At 45.4% G+C, this 24,108-nt stretch overlaps 2 protein-coding genes across 2 annotated transcripts; both read left to right on the top strand.

The window, feature by feature from the left end:
• Positions 1 to 1,880: 1,880 nt before the first annotated feature.
• On the top strand, positions 1,881 to 19,293 carry ccdc9 (coiled-coil domain containing 9). The gene is made up of 15 exons (XM_061828211.1): positions 1,881 to 2,028; positions 4,096 to 4,149; positions 4,990 to 5,094; positions 5,163 to 5,321; positions 7,419 to 7,772; positions 7,858 to 7,941; positions 9,394 to 9,558; positions 10,175 to 10,356; positions 10,829 to 10,890; positions 14,451 to 14,571; positions 14,816 to 14,918; positions 14,991 to 15,408; positions 16,040 to 16,159; positions 16,239 to 16,418; positions 18,953 to 19,293. The coding sequence occupies exons 2-15, from the start codon at positions 4,147 to 4,149 to the stop codon at positions 18,955 to 18,957; spliced, it is 2,061 nt and encodes a 686-aa protein (XP_061684195.1). The 5' UTR covers positions 1,881 to 2,028; positions 4,096 to 4,146; the 3' UTR covers positions 18,958 to 19,293.
• A 2,057-nt stretch (positions 19,294 to 21,350) lies between these two features.
• On the top strand, positions 21,351 to 23,676 carry LOC133504877 (putative transmembrane protein INAFM2). The gene has a single exon (XM_061827579.1). The coding sequence runs from the start codon at positions 21,843 to 21,845 to the stop codon at positions 22,137 to 22,139; it is 297 nt and encodes a 98-aa protein (XP_061683563.1). The 5' UTR covers positions 21,351 to 21,842; the 3' UTR covers positions 22,140 to 23,676.
• Positions 23,677 to 24,108: the final 432 nt, after the last annotated feature.

The following is a 24,108-nucleotide window of genomic DNA, read 5'->3' as shown; positions in this document are numbered from 1 at the left end:
ACCCCGGAAAACATGTTATGATGTTCAACTTGTCCATATTATATAATAATCACATTGCTGACCGCATGTCGTGACCCCAAAAAAATCACATCACGATGTCACCGTTCGTTGCGTGGCCCTCGAGTGACGACACGCTATATATATTACGCGCGCATTGACAACAGTCATCACACAATCATAGAATGAATACATAATGAATACTTTTATTATTCTAATCCACAAGTACAGTACAGTTGAAAGTTCTAATGATAGATACGCCAAAGAGGGCGAAACAACTACGATAATTGCGGACACAGCATAGATAGATAGATAGATAGATAGATAGATAGATAGATAGATAGATAGATAGATAGATAGATAGATAGATAGATAGATAGATAGATAGATAGATAGATAGATAGATAGATAGATAGATAGATAGATGATAGATAGATAGATAGATAGATAGATATGGATGGGGAGAGAGAGAGATAAATAAAGAATAACTCAAGATAGATAGATGGAGAGAGAAGAGATAGATAGATAGATAGATAGATAGATAGATAGATAGATAGATAGATAGATAGATAGATAGATAGAAGATAGAATAAATCAGATAGATAGATAGATAGATAGATAGATAGATAGATAGAGATAGATAGAGATAGATAGATAGATAGAAGAAGATAGATAGATAGATAAGATGGGGAGAGAGATAAATAAAGAATAACTCAAGATAGATAGATAGATGATAGATAGAGATAGATAGATAGATAGAGATAGATAGATAGATAGATAGATAGATAGATAGATAGATAGATAGATAGATAAAGATAAATCAAGAAGATAGAGAGAAAGAGATAGATAGATAGATATAGATAGATAGATAGATAGATAGATAGATAGATAGATAGATAGATAGATAGATAGATAGATAGATAGATGGATGGGGAGAGAGATAAATAAAGAATAATCAAGATAGATAGATAGATAGAAAGAGATAGATAGATAGATAGATAGATAGATAGATAGATAGATAGATAGATAGATAGATAGATAGATAAGATGATAAAGATAAATCAAGATAGATAGATAGATAGATAGAAGATAGATAGATAGATAGAGATAGATAGATAGATAGATAGATAGATAGATAGATAGATAGATAGATGATGGGGAGAGAGATAGATAGATAAATCAAGATAGATAGATAGATAGATAGATAGATAGATAGATAGATAGATAGATAGATAGATAGATAGATAGATAGATAGATAGATAGATAGATCAAGATAGATGGGAGAGAGAGATAGATAATAGATAGATAATCGATAGATAGATAGATAGATAGATAAGATAGATAGATAGATAGATAGATAGATAGATAGATAGATAGAAGATAGATAGATAGATAGATAGATAGATAGATGGGGAGAGAGAGAGAGATAGAGATAGATAGATAGATAGATAGATCGATAAGATAGATAGATAGATGAGAGATAGATAGAGAGATAGAGATAGATAGATAGATAGATAGATAGATAGATGGATAGAGAGAGAGATAGATAGATAGATAGATAGATAGAGAGATAGATAGATAGATAGATAGATAGATAGATAGATAGATAGATAGATAGATAGATAGATAGATAGATGATAGATAGATGGTCAAGAGGCTGCAAAGCCATCTAGCGCCATCTGTTGGAAGATCTCCGTAAGACATTTTGTTTTCCGTCCTTGAAAATGTTTCAAAGGTTTCGGCGAATGTGGGGGTAAAAAAAATACTGAAAACATAACCGCGATCATACACGTAACTTGATATCAATTACAGTATGTAAAATATAGCATAATACGCAAGTAATATTGTCCTAGATTTAAGTAGCGTTGAGGAAAGAATAAAACTTTCCCTTTAAATCTACAGAGTGTGGTTCACTTTTTGGCAGGAAGTCAGTCTACGCTCACCGGAAGCCAAATAACGTAGCCACTGTGAGATCCTGCAAGTGGCAGGCAGCGACGAGTTCCAACTCACCACCAGCACGCCTAGACGAGGTAATTTTTATTATTATTTTTAGGTACAACTTTAAATTTAGTCCCGCCCTTCAACTCGATAGTTTTCCGGCGCGTCTTCTTTATCGGCGCTGCGGCTCGGTTCGTATTCCTCGCTCTGTGTCATGGCTCGTCGTGCTTACATTACGTTCAAGTCAGGCGGGAATCTTCCCTTCCGTAGACGAGCAAGTTTTATTTGTCGTGGTTCGAACTCCCTTTGAAAATATTTCAATGTTGTATTTAGTGATTTGGTATTCGCCTTAATTTTGGCTGGCCGCGAATTTTAGCAGCAGATTCGCTTCTACGCATGCGCGAACCTGTCTTGACCTCACCTGAGCTCAGATTAGTTTAGCTTAATCTTAAAAAAAAAAAAAAAAAAAAAAAAGATTCACATGGACTCACCACGTTCATTAAAACGCATACAAGGTTACTCACGTGTCCGTGTGACACGTCATTATATGCTGGATAAGCGAATAAAACTCGTTTTGTGACGAATAGACGTTAAGGAAAAGCACGTTTGTTGTGTCTAGGGAGGGAGAAGCGCATCCTTTATTTACTTCATAGACAAAAAAAAGTGCAAACCACCTCGATATTCAAGTTAAAGCAGTATTTACAGGTCAAGTGTCATGCCTCCAGATGTTGTAATGAAAATACATATCACTATATTCACTTAAATGTCCATACGAGAAAATAAAAATGAGCGGAGAGCGCATCATCCGTGCCAAGTGGTCGCCATATTGCCTGCAACGTCTCTTCATTACGTCACACCGCGACATTCGCCATCGAAAACACGCTGTGCAACGGTGGCTCTTTTCAAAGAAGAGAGCATCTCGCAATCGAGCGACGTGACCGGGACAATGTTACCCTATCATGTCGAACCATATTTAGATGATATGCGGATCACTTCTAGTTAACAAACTCCCAGACAGTATGTGTGGGCCAGCCCAACTTACGTGTGCAGATCTTTTGTTACATTCTGACATGATGACGTCTACCGCCCCACCCAAGCTATTATTATTTTTTAGTAGCCGTTTACACACCTACCTGTCATTTGGAACCCATGAACCTCTCGTCCTTTGCACCCGTGTGATCCATTTTTCACGACGAACCAGGTCTCTTGCAAACCTATGAAGGGTAAATCCGTCCTCCCGAGTGTTCAAATAATTTCCAGCAATACAATGAGCCGCCATTTTTGCTAACACGAAGTAAACAAAGAGCTACCTTCCCGGAGGTAAAACTAATCGAAACAAACGAGTCCACTTGAGGGCGGTCCTGCCATGTACGTGACTTCCTGCTTCTTCTCAAAAACAAATCCCTTGAGAGGATTTTCATGGCGGGAGTTACAAAAAGCTACGTATACGTCAAAGCCATGTTTTGTGGTGGGGAAAAAAAAAACCCGCACAGGTCCATGTCAGCTGCTGTTTTTTTGTTTTCATTAATAACATCCTAAAAATCATGTATTTCATGACAGTGGCCCTTTAAGCCTTGAGTGTGTCTTTGGGATTGGGCAGTTCGTTGTGCGACTGTGTACTGAATAAACCAGTATCGTACGCAAGCGTTGTGTAGTGCTTCCCTTCGTCGCGGCGTTCATGTGCCAATATACATAGATTTCCGATGCCGTCACCACAGTCCCATGATTCCCTTGTCCGCCATCATGTGTGTCACTAGTCATTGGAAACCTATGTTTTTGGACCTTGCCTTTTGCCTTGCGTTTCTTTTGTGCCTCCGCCTTCTCGGATTGCTTACCCCGTATGACCTCAGTTTTGATCAAAATCACTCTCAACATTATGCCCTTGTCTCGGAGTCCTGCAGTTGGATCCAGTCTCTTGCCTCGTGCCCGTGGCGCATATGTCTGTGGCAATAAACGGTTGGATTCCAGTTGATGTAAATAAAATAAACCTCCACAACAGAGAGTTAGTTCTTCAGGCAGCAACTTGCTAGCTAGGCTCAATGACGTTCCAGTGCAAATGAACGACTTGGACGCAACAACTAGCTAGCTAAAGTGTTAAACTGGCTACATTCTTTGGCAAACTAATTTCCATGTTTGCGTTTTCATTTGTTTATTTTCAGTGCAGCATCTGAAAATCATCGCCCGTGTATGACCACACGACAAAAGCAGCCATGGTGAGTTCATGAGTTGTTTCGTTTTTACTATTGTTTATATGTCGCCAATCCCCGGAAGTGGGGTACACCCTGGAGGGGTTGCTGGTCCATGGGCATTTTTGAGTATTCCTGGTCAATGTTTTTGGGGAACGTGGTATCTCAGATGAGTTTCAAACCGGGAGCTTGGCGACGGTGAGGTAGACATGCTAACCGTAATTAATTTTCAGATGGAGCGCTTACACCTTATGGGCGGTGCTGATGTTTTGGTCGGGAACAGATTTCCAATGGCCTGGCCACGTAAATCTTTACCAACGAGCTGCAATCATTTGACTTTGTAGCTGTTCATTTTTCCTGGTTTGAAGACAAAAATGGAGGTGTCTCTTCTGGGCCTGGTGTCCTCTTAAAGGGGACCCTGGCTGCCTGGGAGTTAATGTATCGCCTTCGAAGTCCGCTAGATGGTGCTGTTTCACTAGTGAGGTTTCCATGGCCGCCTCGGCTTCTCGCTTCTGAGCTGCTTTTGTCCTCAGTCGTCAAATTTGTCCTAGTCTTCTTCACCTGTTTTATATTCTGTCGTGTTGTCTTTTTTTTTTTGTCTTTGGTCTTCTATTTGTTCTATTTGTCTTTGTCCTTTGTTTTATTTGTTTTTGTCTTTTCTTTTTGACCTCTTTATTTTGTCCTTTCCTTTTTTCTGTCTTTTTTCTTCTTTGTCTTCTGCATTTTCACCTTTATAATTGTTTCTCCGTTTGTCTGTCTTTTAACGTCTGTCTGCTTTTTATTTGTTTTTGTATTTTGTTGCATCTTCTTCTTGTGAATCGTGTCTCATGTCTTCCTTTTTTTTTAATGTGTGTGCTTTCGTCTTAGTCTTCAGCAGTGGACCTCAAGACCAAAGAGGAGAAGGACGCAGAGTTGGACCGAAAGATCGAAGCGCTGAGAAAGAAAAACGAAGCGCTGGTCAAGCGCTATCAGGTAAGCGGGCGCTGGTCACAAAATGGATGCCCGCGGTCACCTGCCGTCGTGTCACTGTCGGGCGACAGGAAATAGAAGAAGACAAAAAGAGAGCAGAGCAGGAGGGCATCGCCATCACCACGCCGCGGAAGCCCCGCGCCCATGAGCCGGCGCATTCGGAGCGCAGGAGGACCGAGAAGGAAAACTTCACCATCACTGTGGACCTGTCCAAGTCGCCGGCCGAGGGGGTAAGCCGGCCTGCGGCGCTGAGCGTCGCCATTCGTAGAAAACGGCGCTGTTTAACGTTCTCATTACGGCGGCCATTTTTCTGCTTGGCGTCAATTATGCAAAGATAATAGATGGACAATAGATTGCACATTTTGTGTCTTCAGGGTTACATTTTTAAACATTTTGGGCTCTCGTGTAAAGAAATGTCTTCAAGCGTCCATCCATCCATTTTCTTTGCCGCTCATCCTCACGAGGGTCGCAGGGAGTGCTGGAGCATATCCCAGCTGTCACCAGGCGGCATTTCAAATAAAAAAAACCATCACTTTTCATATTTCCCCTTTAAAACATTACCTGTACACGTAATAAAGCTTTTAAGATGGTGGAAGTTTGATCGCGAAACAAGGTATGTCTTTTTTGAATACAAATTAAAAATCATCAAACCACGTAAGAGGTTGCGTTTTAGCTGTTTAGTAGTTTGCTGACGACAGCTGCCCGCTATCCAATTTGAAAACAAGGGGCAAGGGGGACATGAAATATGTCGTTCTCTAGTCTGAGCAATAAACAATTGATAAATCAAGACCGTCTGGCATCGGTGCAGATTCCCCCGTTTGCTTCACGGAGAGGCGACGTCGTGAACTCGTGAGTCCGTCGTCCCGCCTCGTAAAAAATAAACATTAGACGGAACGACCTTCCCTGGCGGCAGCCGGAGGAAAACCAGCGCGGCGCCGTCAACATAATGCTATAAAGTCCCCACATGCGCCGTAATCGGTTCACATCCCGCTTTAATGTACTGTTGCCTTTCCGTGACGCGCTCGCCAGAAGCCCCTCATTTCGAACACTTCCAAATGGACTTCACATCTAACATCTGCCGAGTGTACAACCGTTCATTAAATAAAATAAACCTTGCCGACGAGCCAAAGGCTTCGGCACTCGGTCGACTCGCGCGTCCGCCCGGCAGGAGCGACTGTGGTCTGCATATCAATATAAAAGTGTATTCATCAAGAAAAAATGGCGCTACGCGTTTCCTTTTTCCCTCCCTTGATAGTATAAAACTGAGCGGCTGCCATTTACATTCATTTCGTTTACAACATTCAGGATTGCCGTTATCATTCATAACTGGAGCTGTCACATCGATATTTATCATGTTTACGTCGAGCGGTGTGGATTTTTTTTTTTTTTTTCACCCTGGGGGGGAAAATGTGGTGATTTTTGACAGAGATGAACAACAGCATGGAATATATTGAGTAAGTCACATTGGTCAACTGGAAGATTTACTGCATGTATCCAGAATTTGGGAGAAAAAAAATTCTTGGACACATTATCCTTTGTTGGACCATCCACCCATTTTCTTTGCCGCTTATCCTCACGAGGAGTGCTCTCGAACCGTTTTCTGGAACGGATTGTGGTCGAGAACCAGGACATCACTGTAGCATTTGGTACATACGCAGGCCGCAGCCGCGTAAAATCCGCAAGTGCCTGCATTGAAAGCGACATAGAAACGCGAGATATTTACAAAGAAAGACGATGCATAGAGAGTTTAACGGTAGCGCCGTTGCGCGTGCTAATGCTAGCGCTAACGTACGTGGTTTAAAAAAAAAAAAAAACATACTGGTAAAAATCACCGTGACACGGCAGTAACACGTTAGCGCAGCGCTAACAAGGCAGGACTGGTAAAAGTCACTTCCTCGACACATATATTCCACCAGTCCCACTCTTACCTTTTCCCGCTCGAGTGCCCCCTTGCGGCCGCTAGAAAAAGAATACAGAAATCAGCCACATAACCGCATAAACCGCAGGGTTGAAAGCGTGTGGGGAAAAAAGTCGCGGCTTGTAGGCCGGAAATTACGGTTCTCGTGAACGACGAGCCAACCAAATTACAAGATGCGGAATGATTTTTATTTAGATGTCCACTAAAATGTTCAGCAAAGTTTCATAAGCGTTTTGATGGCCCCTTCCTCGCCACATCATGACCACGCTTAAATTTTGGAAAATCCTGAAGAGTTCATTAAAGCATTCCCTCTTGCTGCATTGTTAAAATCATTAAAAAAAAAAAAAAAAAGCCACACTGGACTTCCTCCTAATGACACTCCGGGCAACCGCTTTCTGTTTTCGTGCAGGATAAGCGGGCCGTTGACGACTGGAAACCGGTCGCGCCCCGCGGCCGCAGAGCCTCGGAAGAGGGCGACGCCCCCAGGAGGCCCAGCGACGGCCGCAGTCCCCCGAGGAGGACGGGCTCCGGTCGGGTGGCGAGGGGGGGGACCCCCGGAGGGGGAGGAGGGGCCCGGCAGGAGAGGAGAGTGCGGGAGACGCGCAACCCCAGAGATGGAGAGCAAAGTGATGCGGGAGGACGGAGAGGGGGGAGGAGAGGGAGGGGGGGACCGGGACCGGGACCAGGACCAGGAGGAAGCGGTGGACCGGGCGGAGGAGGAGACGCAGGGGGGACACCAAGTGGTGTGGACAGGAAGTCCAAGGCAAATATCCTTTTTCCAAAATCCCAATAATCTTATGTCATCTCTCGACTAAGTTGTAACAAGACTTTTCCTCCTTGGCCAGCAGGAATGGGAGGAGAAAAGGCGGCAAAACATTGAGAAGATGAACCAAGAGATGGAGAGAATCGCAGAGTACGAGAGAGGACAGCGGGTAACTAACGCAATCGGAACACCCTCATTTTCTGTCTGCTCGAAATCTCGAGGCGCACTATTTTGCCTGCACCGAGTGTGCAATTTGGTTCTCATAATGAGTCGTCAAAAAAGAGGCGAGTCGTGCTTGCTTCCAGCTGCTTATGCGTAGGTTTCCAATGACGCCATCTTGTGTGTCATAGAGGTCAGCGAACACAGGTGACGGGTGAATTTATCCCATTGGTCTAAGGACTGTGGTGACGTCATTGGAAACCTATCCATCGACACTCCTGTTTTGTTTTTTGTTTTTTTGTAACATGGCTACAGAAAATTGACATGTTGGTTAGAGAATTTGTTGAAGGTTATGAACAAACACATTTGGAGTACTTTATATATAAATAATAGTTTTCGTGTCTGCTAGGGTAGCGAATTCATTTCACTTTATTCGCCAAGATGCATTTCAAGGTGCGTTGTACCGTACTCTGCTGATACGCACTGCTTACGCTGACGACTTGGCCGGGACCAGGCCGAAGATGGTTTATTAAGCAGAGCCAGTGTTTGCCATTTACCGTAATTTCTGGCCTATGAAACGCAACTTTTATCACACGCTTTCAAACTTGCGGCGATGCGGCTAATTTGTGCGTTTTTTTTAACGGCCACAAGGGGGCACTCGAGCGGAAAAGGTGAGAGTGAGACCAGTGGAATATAGGTGCCAAGGAAGTGACTTTTACGGATTTTAACCGGCCCTCTTAGCACTATGCTAGCAGGTTGCTGCTGTGTTACTTCCACGTCTCAGTGATTTTTACCGTTTTTTATTTATTTATTATTATTTTTTTAAACCGGCCCTTTTAGCGCTGCACTAGCACTTGTGTTACTGTCGTGTCTCAGTGATTTTTACCCTAATTTTTTTTTTAACGAGCCCTTATAGCACTGCGCTAGCGTTAGCACTGTGCTAGCGTGTTGCTGTTGTTACGGCCATGTCGCAGTTATTTTTACTTGTATGTTTTTTTTTTTTTTAACTGGCCCTATTAGTGCCGCGCTAGCGTGTTACTGCCGCGTCTCAGTGATTTAGGTACGTTTTTTTTTTTTTTTTAACCGGATCTGTTAGTGATGTGCTAACGTGTTGTTGCTATGCTGAGCTTAAGGTATAAAAACTTTAAAAACTCTTTGTGTGTACCGTCTTTGTTTGTAAATATCTTGTTTCAACGTGGGCACTTGCGGCTTATACACAGGTGCGGCTTATGTATGTACCAAACGGTATTTCCTTGACAAATGTACCAGGGTGAGGCTTATAATCAGGTGCCCTCTGTAGGCCGGAAATTACGGTAGTCATTTTTCCAAACCCGCCTGGCAACTAATTAACCAAAATGACGCATTTGTGGTCAGTCGACGTAACGAGCGTGAATGCCTGTTGCCCTCTCTTTTATTTCCTTGTGCAGATAATTTTGCAGCGCTAACATTTTTATTTTCTCAGGCGGATGGCGACAAGCCCCTCCGCAACTTCCTGGACGACCCGCGTCGCTCGGGGCCGTCCCCCGACGTGGACCGCAAGGAGGGCAGCCGGAGGCACGCGCGCAACTGGGGCGGCCTGGACTTCGACAACGTCAAGACGGGCGGCGATCCCGAGAGAGAGTGGACTGTGAGTCAAACCATCAGATGGAAAAAATGTAGCTGGGACTCAATTAAAATCACGGAGCACCAGACTTTTGGTACGTCTGCTCAATTGTGAGTTTCCTGTTTTATGGCGAGTCATCAAACCCCATTGGCGGAAATGTTGTGCCATTTGGCGTCGTCCATCTGTCTTCGACGCATGTTTCAAATTTGCTTGCAATCAAATCAAATCTCTTTTGAAGGACTCTTGAAAAGTTCCAACTCAACTCTCAAAATGGCTCCTTTAGACCTAAATGGCAGGATTCTCACGGCCTTTTGGGAACGGCTTCCAAGCGTCACTAAACATGAACAGAACATGGCTGCTTCGGCGCAAAATGGCAGCCTTTCAATGGCTTTTATCGACTTTTTTCATCTACTCATGAATGACGTTATAAACGACTTTTTATACTGCAAAGTGACACTTGCTTCAGGGGAGGAATTATAAAATAATAATAACCCAGGAGGCTTTACTAAGAGTCCTCAAATCCTAAAATGGCATCTTCAAACCAAGGCGACAACTTCCTGTGTGGCCTCTTGAAATTTGTTTTTGTCGAGCAACACAACATACAAATAAGATTTCTATGCGACATTGTCCTCCTCCGCAGAGTCGTCGTCCCGGCCCCAAAGGCTCGATGGACATGACCATGTCCATGACGGGCCGCGAGCGGGCCGAATACCTGCGCTGGAAGAAGGAGCGCGAGCAGATTGACGAGGAGCGACTGGCGCGCCATCGCAACGCCACCGGCCAGTGGAGGCGGGAGTGGGATGCCCAGAAGACGGACGGCATGTAAGATACAAGCGGCGCCCCCTGCTGGCACGTGTGCTCGCCACATAAACCGGCGGTCGGGGACCTTTCCGACTGAGCGAGCCGTAAACGCCAAATATTTTAAAACGTAATTTCTAAAGAGCCATGCGATATTTAAAAAAAACAAAATACGCGTGCTCACTGGAGTGCGGGAGCCTATCCCAGCTGTCATCGGGGAGGAGGCGGGGTACACCCTGGACTGGTCGCCAGCCAGTCGCAGGGCACATCGGGACAAACAGTCGCGGTCACAATCACACCTAGGGGGGAATTTTAGAGTCTCCAATTAATGTTGCATGTTTTTGGAAATGTGGGAGGAAAGGCCACGCAGGCACGGGGAGAACATGCAAACACCACACAGACTGGGGGGCAGGGATTCGAACCCCGGTCCTCAGACTCTCTAACCAGTCGACTAGCCCGCTTCGTTTTCTGAATGTCTTTTTAAATGTGTTGACAGGTTCAGGGAGGAAGCAAATGCGGCGGCGGTGGGCAGCACGCCAGAGCAAGGTGGCAGGAGAGGTGAGTTACTCGCACTACGCGCTTCATACGTTGAGGGCAAAAGTACTGGGCGAGGACATTTTGAGTGTACTTATTGCTCGGTTGAGTGTGGCGTGGCGCCCCCCTCCCTAGCCCCCAATCATCTTGCATCCTGGGTGCTGGCCCTGTGCAACATGCCCTTCCCTGGCGACTGCTCATCTCACCCATACCAGAAACCGCCCCTGAGCGCAAAAGAACGTCACATTTTCCCGCCGTGGGATGTAAAGACTTTTGTCCCGCAGGTACAGACGGACGCGTCACGTGATCGACCATTCATGACGCTCATTAGCTATTTGGCTAGCTGAATTTTGCCAGCGAGATCTCCCTTGAGACCTTGTAAGCGTCCCAGGCCAAGACTGAGAAATAACCAATTACCCAGAAGCTATCTGTGACGTCATTTCCCCCTGCCAATTACCCACAAGGCATCTGTGATGTCATTTCCCCCGCAGTGAATGACGCGCCCGTGTCTGTGTGTGTCCGAGGGCGTAACTTTGCCAGCGAGCCTCGGGGCGGAGCCTCAGGTTAGATCCCAGCGTAGTGCGCTTAGGTTTAAACACCCACATGTGCGTTTTCGTGCAACTCTTTGGACTCCACTGTCTGCATGTGTGTGCCATTTTTTTTGAGGGTGAATTGAGTCATGGTGTGTGTTAATCGACAATTTTGTTGTGCATTGGATGCATTTTGCGTCTGCGTGTGTGTTGTGCACGGGTCACCAGACCAAACCTTTATCCATCCATCCATTTTCTTGACCGCTTATCCTCACGAGGGGAGTGCCGGAGCCCATCTCGGCTGTCAACGAGCAGGAGGCGGGGTACACCCCGAACTGGTTGCCAGCCAATCGCAGGGCACATACAGACAAACAACCATTCGCACTCACAATCACACCTATGGGCAATTTAGAGTGTCCAATTAACATTGCATGTTTTTGGGACGTGGGAGGAAACCGGAGTGCCCGGACAAACCCACGCGGGCACGGGGCGAGCATGCAAACTCCACACAGGCGAGTCCGGGATGGAACCCAGGACCTGTGAGGCCAACGCTTTACTAGCTGATCCAGACCCAGACCAAACCCACTTGTGTTTATCTCCATTTTGTCGGGATTTCACACTCACTCCAGTCCAGCAGGGGGCAGAATTGCCGTCACAATGTCCCTTTACCATTGCGGTGACATTTTCATCTGCCAAATGGAAGTAGTGCCACTCATCATGTTGCTGGTCACCAGCTGCAATTATGTCATTTATTATTATTATTATAAGTTACCCCCCCCCCCCCGCCCTTCACGCCCGACTAACTCACCGACGCCTCGTGAGGGAGGGGCAGCGCCAGGAAGCAGACATGTCGGATCTACTCACGGGCTGTTCCAAATCAAAACGCAGCGGTGAGGTCAAGATCGCATGTCGGATATGCTCGTCACCAGCTTCATTTAAGCCAACATCAACACAAGAAAATGTTGACTTTTTTTTTTTTTTTTTTTTTTTTTTTAAATCAGGATCGTGAGAGTCGATCAATCCCTCACTTAAAACACGCACGGGACAGGCCGACGGACGTCATCAGGACGCGGGTGACCGTTTGGCGGCAGGGGTGACGAATGTGGAGGATCAGAGCCCCGGTTTATTTTTAGCGCCAGTCGAAAGCGCGTGCCAGTCTCTTAAGTGGAAAAAGTGGCGAGCGTGTGACATCACTCGCTGGCCCTTCATTAGCTGAAAGACGCCAGCGTCCTCATCTCAAGTCTCCTTGGGACTTTTTCCCCTTTCGTCGCCTTGGGAAGCTTTTCATCACTGCCCTCATCGCTCTTCGAGCTCTTATCTGCCTCGCCTCCGTCATCCCCGCAAAGATTTCAGGCAGTGTGACCTTCCCTCTCTCTGCTGCTCATCCTCAACTTTTCTCCTCTTGTGCTTCCTTGCGAACGTCCTTTTCTCAGAAATGACAAATCCCGGAAAGTGCGGATGGTCGACCTCCTGGCGTTTTGTTGCTTTCATCACAAATCTTCGTGCTAAACCGCTGCGACGTTTACGACAACCAGGGGTGGGCAAAGTGCGGCCCGCCAACCAACTGCGGCCCCGTGCGTTATAAAGGCGGCCCCACCACCGATTTATGATGTCCGGAGTTCTGTAATATTTGTTGCATTACTTTTACTTTACTTTTTTTTTTTTCTTAACCTGGCAGAACTTTGACGGAGCCCTAAAAAGTGAATATTTTGTTAAATGATTTACCGTAATGTCCGGCCTAAAAGCCACAAGTTTTTTTCCACACGCTTTCAACCCTGCGGTTTATGCGGTGATGCGGCGCTAGTGTTGGCGCACCTGGTTGTAAACCTTTGTATACAGTTTAACGCTAGCGGTGTCATTAGCGTTAGTGCTTTGCTAGCGTTAGGACAGCTGCTTATAAGCCTTGGTATACAATTTAACGCTAGCTCTGTCATTAGCGTTAGTGCTTCATTAGCATTAGCGCAACTGGTTATAAGCCTCGGTACACAGATTAACGCTAGCGCTGTCATTAGTGTTAGGGCTTCGCTAGCATTAGTGTAACTGGTTATAAGCCCTGGTTTACAGAGTTTAATGCTAGCGCTGTCATTAGCATTAGTGCTTTGCTAGTGTTAGTGCAACTGGTTATAGGCCTCGGTACATAGTTTTAACGCTAATGCTGTCATTTGCGTTAGCGCTTCAGTAGCATTAGTGCAACTGGTTATAAGCCTCGGTACACAGTTTAACGCTAGCGCTGTCATTAGTGTTAGGGCTTCGCTAGCATTAGTGCAACTGGTTATAAGCCTCGGTACACAGTTTAACGCTAGCGCTGTCATTAGTGTTAGGGCTTCGCTAGCATTAGTGTAACTGGTTATAAGCCTCGGTACATAGTTTAACGCTAATGCTGTCATTTGCGTTAGCGCTTTGCTAGTGTTAGTGCAACTGGTTATAGGCCTCGGTACATAGTTTAACGCTAATGCTGTCATTTGCGTTAGCGCTTCAGTAGCATTAGTGCAACTGGTTATAAGCCTCGGTATACAGAGTTTAATGCTAGTACTGTCATTAGTGTTAGCCCTTTGCTAGTGTTATCGCAACTGGTTATGAGTTTACAGAGTATAACGCTAGCGCTGTCGTTAGCGTTAGTGCTTTGCTAACATTAGAGCAACTGGTTATGAGCCTCGGTACACAGAGATTAATGCTGGCACTGTCATTAGTGTTAGTGCTTCACTAGTGTTAGCGCGCCTGGTTATAAGCCTCGTTACACCGAGTTTAACGCTCGCGCCGCACTAACGCTAATGACAGCGCCAGCGTTAAACTCTTTCTGTGTACCGAGGCTTATAAACAGGTGCGCTCTGTAGGCCGGAAGTTACAGTAATGTACACAGATTTGGTTTTTCTTTTTCCTTCTTCCGGCGTTAAATCCCCACCCATAAAAATCATGTAAACTCACCTTTAAAACGTGTATTAATTTGCACGTGTTTTTGACTGATCCTACTGACACGGGACATGCTTTGTATTATTATTATTATTATTTTTATTTTTTATTTTTTTTTACATTGTACATCATGTTGTCCACCAGATGATGGGAAGCGACCCCCCAAAGTGCCCACATTTGGCGACTTCCTGTCCCAGGGCAGGTCTCAGGGTTTCCGGGGGGAGCGGAGTCGAGGGAAGGGCCAAGGAGGGAAGCCCAGCTACAGGTACAACGGCTGATTTAATTCATAACTAAAAAATGTCGCACAGACGCACGGATCAATTCATCCTTAATTAATTGACAAAGCAAGCAAATGTTCCCGTTGGAATTGATGCATCGTGAATTTTTCTGAAAATATTATTTACCGCTCAGCAAACCAATTGTTTAGATATCAAGATTGGATGTCTACTCTTAAAGGGAAGTGTATTATTATATATTTTTTTTAAATATGGGTGTGCGTTTTTCTGCAGTATGCACGACAACCGCTGGGAAAGCGAGAAAGACGACGTGGAGAGGGAGAAAAAAGACAAACCCAAGCGAGAGAAGAAGTCCACGCCTGAGCCGGCACAAAAGGTGGGCCACAGGAAGTGAGGAAGGACACGTCGGCGTCGGGTTTTCCCCGAAACCTCTCCGTCTTTTTCTCAGGCGGAGCCGGCCGCAGAAGACGAGCAAGACGACGACCAGTGGGAAGACGCCAGCGAGGGCGAGGAGGAAGTCTCGGACGAAGACGCCGGGAAAGAGGAACCCGGCGAAGGCCGAGGCTCGCCGACGCCCCCTCCGTCGTCGGCCAGAAGCCCCCGGGAGCGCCGTACCCCGAGACCCAAGGTCCGCATCCCTTCGCCACAGGCGACCTTGCAGAATCTCCCGGAGGCCGGGAAGCCCGTCAGCCCCTTTCAGGTGCTGGACGGACACCGGCCGGTGTCGGATTGGGGGGAGGAGATGGAGATGCTGTCGCCGCGGACCAGCGTGGGAGGGGAGAGCCCCCTGAAACCACCGAGTGCTGAGAGCAGCCCCCCGCAAAAAAAGGAGCAGGAGACCGCTCAACCCGCTGAGGACCACGCAGGTACTCGAGGGTACACAATGGGATTTCCGGCCGACAGAGCGCACCTGGTTATGAGCCTCACCCAGTACATTTGTCAAGGAAATACCATTTGGTACATACATCCGCCGCACCCGTGTATAAGCCGCAAGTGCCCACATTGAAACACGAGATATTTACAAACGACGGTACACAGAGAGTTTAACGCTAGCGCCGCCGCGCTAACAGGGCCGGTAAAAATCACTGACACGCGGCAGTAATACGCTAGCCCAGCGCTAACAGGGCCGGACCGGTAAAAGTCACTTCCTCGGCACGTATATTCCACCGGTCTCACTCTTACCTGTTCAGCCGTTGGGAAAAAATGCAGAAATTAGCCGCATCACCGCATAAACCGCAGGGTTGAAAGCGTGTGAAAAAAGTTGCAGCTTATAGGCCGGAAATTACGGTAGGTTTTGTGGCTAGTTGGGCTTATCGTGCACGTGCATAAAATTTAGCAAAAACATAAAACTTCTTCATGTTTTTGGACAGATTTGGTGGGGCGGGGGTGCCCTCACGACGTCATCAAAATATATTGCGCTTTTCCTGTCACACGTCACTGCACCTGCATTGAAAGTTTACCATCATGTTTGAAAACATATTTTTGTTGTTTTGCCAGCATTACAATCGCCTCCAGAAAACGCAGAAGTCCAGCTGGTTGTCCCGCCATCAGAACCCGAACTTGCGCCGGCCGACGTCGCGAAATGCGCTCATGACGGGGCTGACACCCCCTCGCAAGGTAATCAATTTCTCAAGCGTGTGTGGAGTGTTAAAGTGATAGCGCGCACGGGTACGGTCAATTTTAGTTTGTGCCGTAGACGAAGCGGACAGTTCGCCGGCCGCCGTCCCAGTGAGCGAACCCGCCGAAGCAGAAACCAAAACCAACGCAGAAGGGGAGGAAAACGCCGAAGACGAGAGTGACGACCGTAAAGGCGACGGGAAAACTGACGTGGTTGCCACGTCGGAATCGGAGGCGTCCCCCGTGCAGCCCACCTCGGGTGAGCCGGGCCGCTTTACGCCGTTGTCGTCGCTCACGGCTGAGTGCACCGTCGTCACGCCGCCGCCGTCACTATGACAGTTTGTGGCGTACTCGGCCACGAGCGATGACAACACCGCAGCCCAGCCGCGAACAGCTGATCACGGCTTTGGCCGGGGGTGTCGGGGAGTTAGAAGTGATCCGCAGATCATCTAAATATGGCCCGAAACGATAGTGTCATATTGCCCCGGTCACCTCACTCGATTGTGAGCTGTTCGAGTCTTCGAAAAGAGCTTCCGTGTCCCATAGGAGGCGGCGCAGCGTCTTTTCAGTGGCGAATGTCCCGGCGTGACATCTGCTGATGATGTCGCAGGCAATATGGCCGCCACTGGGATGTCGAGTGAGACTTTCGCAACTCTCGCTCTCCGCTCATATTTACTTTTTCGTGCAGACATTGAAGTGAATAAATTTGTGTATTTTTCATTACAATCTCTATTTTAGAATGTTTGTAGGCACGTCAGTGGGGCTTTAAAGCCGTGTTTTTAGTCATACAATAAATTAAATTATTCATATTTTATTATTATATTAGTTATTAAATAACTTCAGTTAGTTTCACGTTTGAAATGTCAAAAGCTTTCCCTGATTTCCCAACTCATTGAGACGCGGTTGTGGTTTTCATCCGCAGCTACTTATGATAAACGAACGGCAAAATTCCTCACGGATTCCTTTTTAATTCCGATGAAAAGGTAACAGAAGAGGGAAACTCAAGAGTATGCAAATGCGTCCCGAGTTTCTTTGATAAGACTGCCAATTAATAATTAAGAGACAGCTCGAGATCGTAATCTAACCGCCGAATTAATTTTTATTTCTTGTCACATTTGGCCGGAATGAAAAGTGGCAAAGTAAAGTCACTCGAGTGACGTCAAGTGTTTTTCAGCCCATTAGCGAGCACTCCGCTTGCGGCCGCCGCTCGGGCTAATGGACGACTTGAGTAGTTGTCGCGTCAACGCCGCCGCTATTGATCGGCTGATTGATTGATCGATCGATGGATCTGCTACAAACTGCTTTTGTCTTGGTTTGTTGGCTGTGAAAGTCCTCTTTCGATGAGGGGAAGTCACTTCTGGCGTCCCGTCGTGGTTTTTGCGCCGGGGGAGCGGAAACCGGAGAAGAGACGAAAGGCGCAATTAGGTTTTTGCCAGGAAACGAGCAAAGCGCCGAAGCGTGATCGGATTAAGTCGCGAGATGGATGACACGCCCGCGCCAAAGCGCCGTATCCATATTGTAGAGTAATTACAGCAGACATTGATTTGTGGAAACATCAGTTTCCTGCGACCACAAAGCTACGCTTCCTTGTCCGTCTTGTCGAGTTTTAAAAACAAAATTTCCCACGCAGGTTAATTCTGTTTTCAATAATTCGCTATCCCCACGGGTGAGGTTTTTCAATCGCATTAAAATATTATTTCACATATAAGTTCATCGCAAGTTTAACGTTCATGTTAGGTTAAAATCAACTACGCTACGGATGCCACCTAAAAGTGGCTCGTCGTCTCGCTAAGTTAAAACTAAAATGAAACGCGGGCTCAGATGAAGTCGACAGAGCTCCGACAAGATGTGGCGATGTTTTATTTCTGGCAAAATGTTGGTTAGATTGAAACCGACACCCTCAAAACTGCGACGCAGATCTGCTGCTCCTGTTTTTAAGCCTCATTCGTCATCCGCTACAATAATTGCATAACGGTATCACATTATCCTGTTTGTCGTATATCTATGTTGTACTTGCATTTGTTTTGCTTTGTTGGACTGTGTGCAACCAAGTAGCGTAATTCCCGGCCTACAGAGCGCATCTGGTTACAAGCCTCACCGAGTACATTTGTAAAGGAAATACCATTTGGTGTAAAAGCCGCAAGTGCCCACATTGTAACACGAGATCATTACAAAGAAATACGGTACACAGAGTTTAACGCTAGCGCGGCGCTAACTTTAGTTCTAGTGCTAACGCTAGCGCCGCACTAACGCTAACAGGGCCAGTTAAATAATAACTTACTGGTAAATATCACTGAGACACGCCAGCAGCAACACGCTAGCACACCCCTAACGCCAGCGTAGTGCTAACGTGGCCGGTAAAAGTCACTTCCTCTGCACATATATTCCACCGGTCTCACTCTTACCTTTTCCGCTCGAGTGCCCCCCTCACGGCCGTTAGCAATAATGCACAAATTCGCGCCGCATCACCGCATAAACCGCAGGGTTGAAAGCGTGGGGGGGGGGGGGGGCAGTCGCAGTTTACAGGTCGGAAAATCCGCTAATTTGTTAAATTAGATTCCGCCCCCCAAAAAATTGAACTGTTTTGAGTGAGTTGATTTTTTTTTTTTCTTTTTTTTTTTTTTTTTTTTGGTCACTAAACAAAAAAAAAAAAAAAAGCCATAAACATGCAGGGGAATTTTTTTTTAGTTGGACTTGAAGGCCGGAAGCCACATTCAAACTCTAAACTGCAACTTCGACACGCTGCCTTCCTTGAATTCAACAAAATTCTTTTTTTTTTGTTTTTTTTGACAGACTGACGATGACATCGCTGGAGTGATGTCACACGTCGTCCCCCCCCCCTCCAAAAAAAAAATGGAGGTGGGAGGGGCCTCATAGCCATGGAAAAAAAACAAAAAGCCACTTCAGGAAATGGAGCTGCTGGAATCAGCTGAAGCCACGCCCCTTGAGCTCAGCCAATCATGAGGCACGAGAGGCCAGTCGCTCTGCAGTTATTCGTTGCCGTAAACTTCACTTATTTCAAGACATTTTTATACCATTTTTTTTATTGCTATTAAGCAATTATTACGACCAACTGCCCAATGTATGACCGCCACGTAATCATTCTTGAATTAAAAACAAGACTGTTAGATCAGGTTTACTGTCCTTTGTCATACATATTTATAAGACAACTATTTGTCCCATAATGGGGTAATATGCATCATTTCTGCAGCAATGCTGGCTACAGGAAATCCACATGGCATGCAGCAGAAGTACATCCAAGCCATAATTTATTAATATTATGAGTACGTGCAGAGTTCATTTTATCCGATTACATAATAAACATCTTTCGCACAGTAATGTTCTTGGCATTTAAAAAAAAAAAAAAAAAAAAATTTTGAACAAATTTTTCTGCAAGTGATTTTTTTTTAATACATATCCAGCTCTGCCGTCATAGCCATATTATTTGACTAATAATTGCCATCATTTCTTTTGGTTTTTCAATTTTAATTTCATGGCTTCACTATAAATGACACTTGAACTTTCGATGTGTTGTCACGAGAACGGATTTAAAATCTCTTGCGCTGTCGTCATGACAAGGAGCTGCTTTGTTTTCCTACGGTGGCCTGGAAGTGCAAAGCAATAAAAAAAATTCAATTCATTTTGCGGTGGGACAGATTTATTAGCTGATCAATTCACCCATTTGCCGATGGCTTTATGTTCGAAGTTTGCTTTATGTTTCAATATCTTCAATTTTTTTTATGAATGAATGAATTTCACACAGGTTATGCTTCTGTACAACAACCTCAGAGCTCGCCGAAAAAGCTTTTCAATGCCCTAACCAAGTTCATCAAATTAATTTTAAAAAACAAAACAGATGGTTTCTGTTGAGCCTTTTCAAGAACAACAAAATGAAGACCAAATATTTCTCATCATAAACCCAAAATGAAAACTCAACAGTAATAAACGCAATAACCACAAACGACAAGCATCATTTTACAGTGCGTAAGAATAGCATTAAATCCTGTATTTTTTTAAAATAAATATTTGGCCCTAGTATGCTACTGTATTTTAATGTTGGTCTTTTTAATTTTTTTTTATTTTTTTTTTTAATTTTTGAGCTTCCTCTTGGTGTGAAACATTTGAGCGCTACTTGACTAGCGGAAGCGGAGTCCAAAAAAATGAGTGCACGTTTGTGCTGCACGGCCAGGCTGTCAAATAACTTGAAGTTATTTCTCCCCCTCCCCACCCAAAAAAAAAAAAAATCATAAAAATAAACAAACTCTACTGCAGCCAGAGATTCGAGGGGCAGCAAACTCCGTACAGGATGGCCTCGAACCCAGAACCTCTCGAATGTGAGACCCAGATGAAATGCTCCCCGGTGAAATATGAAATTTGACTTTTAAAAATGCGGTATAAATTCACCTCTTTGTGTTGCAAAATGATCACTTCTTGTACATTCTTTAATTGTAAAACTAAAACGTGACTTGTGGCTTCTCGCCTGTTTATTATGTTTTGATTGTAAAATCGTGGGAGATGCGGTTTTTTTTTTTAGTTCGCTAGTTTTATCCATGAATTATTGCTTATTTATATCCTTTTTTTCCGTGTGTGCGAGGTAGCATATTGGACTTATAATATAAAAAACTTTGTCAGCCCGGCTAATCGACGTGCCCGCGTGGCAGCCATGTTGAGATGCTCATCGTTCCAGTAGAAGGCAATGACGTGACTATTTTCATCCATCCATCCATTTTCTTTGCCGCTTATCCTCACAAGGGTCGCGGGGAGTGCTGGAGCCTATCCCAGCTGTCAACGGGTACACCCCGAACCGGTCGCCAGTCAATCGCCAGGCACATCGAGACAAAACACTCGCACTCACAATCACACCTACGGTCAATTTAGAGTGTCCAGTTAATGTTACATGTTTTTGGGATGTGGGAGGAAAGCGGAGAAAACCCACGCGGGCGCCGGGAGAACGTGCAGAGCTTTATGCCGGGATGGAACCCGGGACTTCGGAACTGCGAGGCCAGAGCTTTATGCCGGGATGGAACCCGGGACTTCGGAACTGCGAGGCCAGAGCTTTATGCCGGGATGGAACCCGGGACTTCGGAACTGCGAGGCCAGAGCTTTATCAGCTGCCCCGCCGTGCCGCCCTATTTAGAATCTCGTGTCCAAATTTATTGCCAGGGTAATTCTGAAGAAGTCGGAGAAAGCACTTTTGAGAGATCTTCTTGGGATGTGGGAGGACACCCGATTGCCCACCCAAAGAAAACCCACGCGGGCTCCGGGAGAACGCGAAAAACTCCACACAGGCGGGGCCGGGATCGAACCCGCGTCCTCTCAACTGTGAGGCCAACGCTTTTACTAGCTGATTCGCCGTGCGTGCCGCCACTTTTCGTTTCCGATATTAACTGGGAAATGTTACATTTTAGTTTGAAACGCCTCCCGGAAGCGAGCGAGCGGTCCGCCCCGGGTCCGGCTTGACAGCCGTCCCATCCGGCACCGCACCGGAGCCACCAGGAGTTCACTTGTCCCGCTGCAGGCAAAGACGACGAGCGGCCGGAACGGCAGCAGCAGGAGGAGGAGGAGCAGAAGCGGATCCCCGGCGACCGTCGAGCATCGCCGCATCGCCGCCCGGGTCCGGGTCCGGGTCGTCCGGGCTCCCTCCGCGGACCGTCCCGCCTCAGATGATCTCCACGCCGGCGAGATGAAAGCAGCCGACGGGGGGGCCGGCGTGACCGTGGACAAGTTGAACGGCGACCCCAAGCGGAGGCCCAGCTACCCCGGGGAGCCGCGCGCCAAGCACGCCAGCATGTCCGCCAAGGTGTGGGTCAAAGTGGCCATGGCCATCGCTTACTTCCTGTGCGTGTCGGTGGCCGCCTTCATCCTGGTGGTCTACTACGTCTTCTTCTGGAAGCCCGACCCGCACAACAACGGCACCGGCACCGGCACCGCTGGAGCCGAGCCGCACAACCGCACCGACTGCGCGTCCAAATTCGGATGAGTGAGGAGGGGGTCGGCCCGGATTTGTCGACGTGGTGGCTGATGGGGGTCACCCGAAAGTGGCCCGAACGTTTGCTTCTCCTTGAAGGTCGTCCCAAACCTGGCTCTATTTAATAAACACTTTATTCACCTTGTAGGACCTCCAGGTATGGACCACCGCCCCCCACCGCCACCATAAAAAAAAAAAAGTGTCTCATTCAATATTTACAAACGCTGACTCAGCAACTATTGTATGTAACCCCTTTTAAAGCTAAACACTTTACTTACCTTGAAGGACCTCCCTATTATGCATTCTAACGACTACCTCCAGCACCTCAATTCTTTTGAAATATTATTATTATTTTTAGTCTGTGTGTGTGTGTGTTTCCCTTTAAATGAAAATGACACTCCCGCCCAGTATTATTACTGCATTGTATTATTTCATTTCTAGCAAAAAGAGCATGAAACAACATTGCAGTTAATGTTTGGGGGAGGGGGCCATATGTAACAGATTTGTAATCCATATTTTGAGGGAGATTTTTCAGTGCTCCTTGACGATGCCGAACCTTTGACCGTCCCAACACGGCTCTGACATTTTAATATTGATAAAACCCTGACGTGCAGCCCCGGAACGCTTGTTCGACACTTTATTGACCTTAAGGGACCTCCAGGACTGACCTCTCCCAAAGGTTTCGATTTAATATTTCAAAAATGACGACTCAGCAACTATGAAGGCAGTTTTCAAGCTTGTTAAACATTTGATTGACCTCGAAGGGCCGCTACCTCCAGTAGTCTGAAGCTCCATTTGAAATGATTTTCCCAAACTTCTGCAGTCTCCCGGCTCCAAAATTATTAAAATGATTTTTCCCCACATGTTTACATAATTGCTACATAAACGTGTAAAAGGAAACCATCACCCAAAAAGCTCACACGTCCTTAAATGATGCTTTTGATCTTAATATTAGTAATTAAAAAAAATAACAATAACAATAACGGTATGCTTTATTAGTCATATTTGTTGAATTTCTAATTGTTTACACAGAGAAACATTTCCAAATTTAATCTAATATTTATCCGTAATATAATGACATTTGCCGTTTAAAAATTCCACAGAACAAAATAATTTTTGGGGGGACATTTATCAGTATTTTGCGGACACTTTCACTGGGATTCACTTTACAAGACTTTTAAGATAATATTCTCATTTTTTCTAATTAATTTTGCCTCGAAAAAAAAAGGTCTTAAAATATTTGAAGTTTGACGTTGACTTCGCAAATGCATCATTCATAGTTTGCGCAGCAATATAATGACATTTGCCGTTTAAAAATTCCACAGAAAATAATTTTTTGGGGAGGTTTATCAGTATTTTGCGGACACTTTCACTTGGATTCACTTTACAAGACTTTTAAGATAATATTCTCATTTTTTTTCAAATTAATTTTGCCTAGAAATTAAATGTCTTGAAATATTTGAAGTTTGACGTTGACTTCGCAAATGCATCATTCATAGTTTGCGCAGCACCTGCTCACATTATGGTCGCGCGATGTGATAAATTTAATCACAAAGGGGCATAAAAAGTTTCTATATTGCTAATAACAATGATAATATATCTAATAATAATAATAATAATCTAATAATAATATATCTTTATATTTATATATTATATGTCTTTATATCTTCAGCGAAAAAGCAAAGATCAAAGAGAAAAATAAGAAATAAAACACTTTTCCATATCAATTTATGTGGGTTCTATTTCACACACAAGCACGTTTTGTTCGTGTGATGTCTTAAATTTGACTTTTGTGAGTTTATAGATTAAAAAAAAAACAAAAAAAAAAAAAAAAGCTAACGTTGGAACCGGGACTCGCAGTTTGGGAATTTTTTTTTTTTTTTTTTTTGCTTTTAGGGAAGAAGCGTCGCTTAATCGTCTCTCTGTGCACTGATTGAAGACTTTTTAGTCGTGCGATTCAGGTCAAATCCCCAGCGTAGCG

The sequence above is a fragment of the Syngnathoides biaculeatus genome, chromosome 8 (genome assembly GCF_019802595.1).
Source record: "Syngnathoides biaculeatus isolate LvHL_M chromosome 8, ASM1980259v1, whole genome shotgun sequence".
NCBI classification, from domain to species: domain Eukaryota; kingdom Metazoa; phylum Chordata; class Actinopteri; order Syngnathiformes; family Syngnathidae; genus Syngnathoides; species Syngnathoides biaculeatus.
Note: the sequence above shows the minus strand (reverse complement) of the source record. Positions and strands in the feature narration are given on the sequence as shown.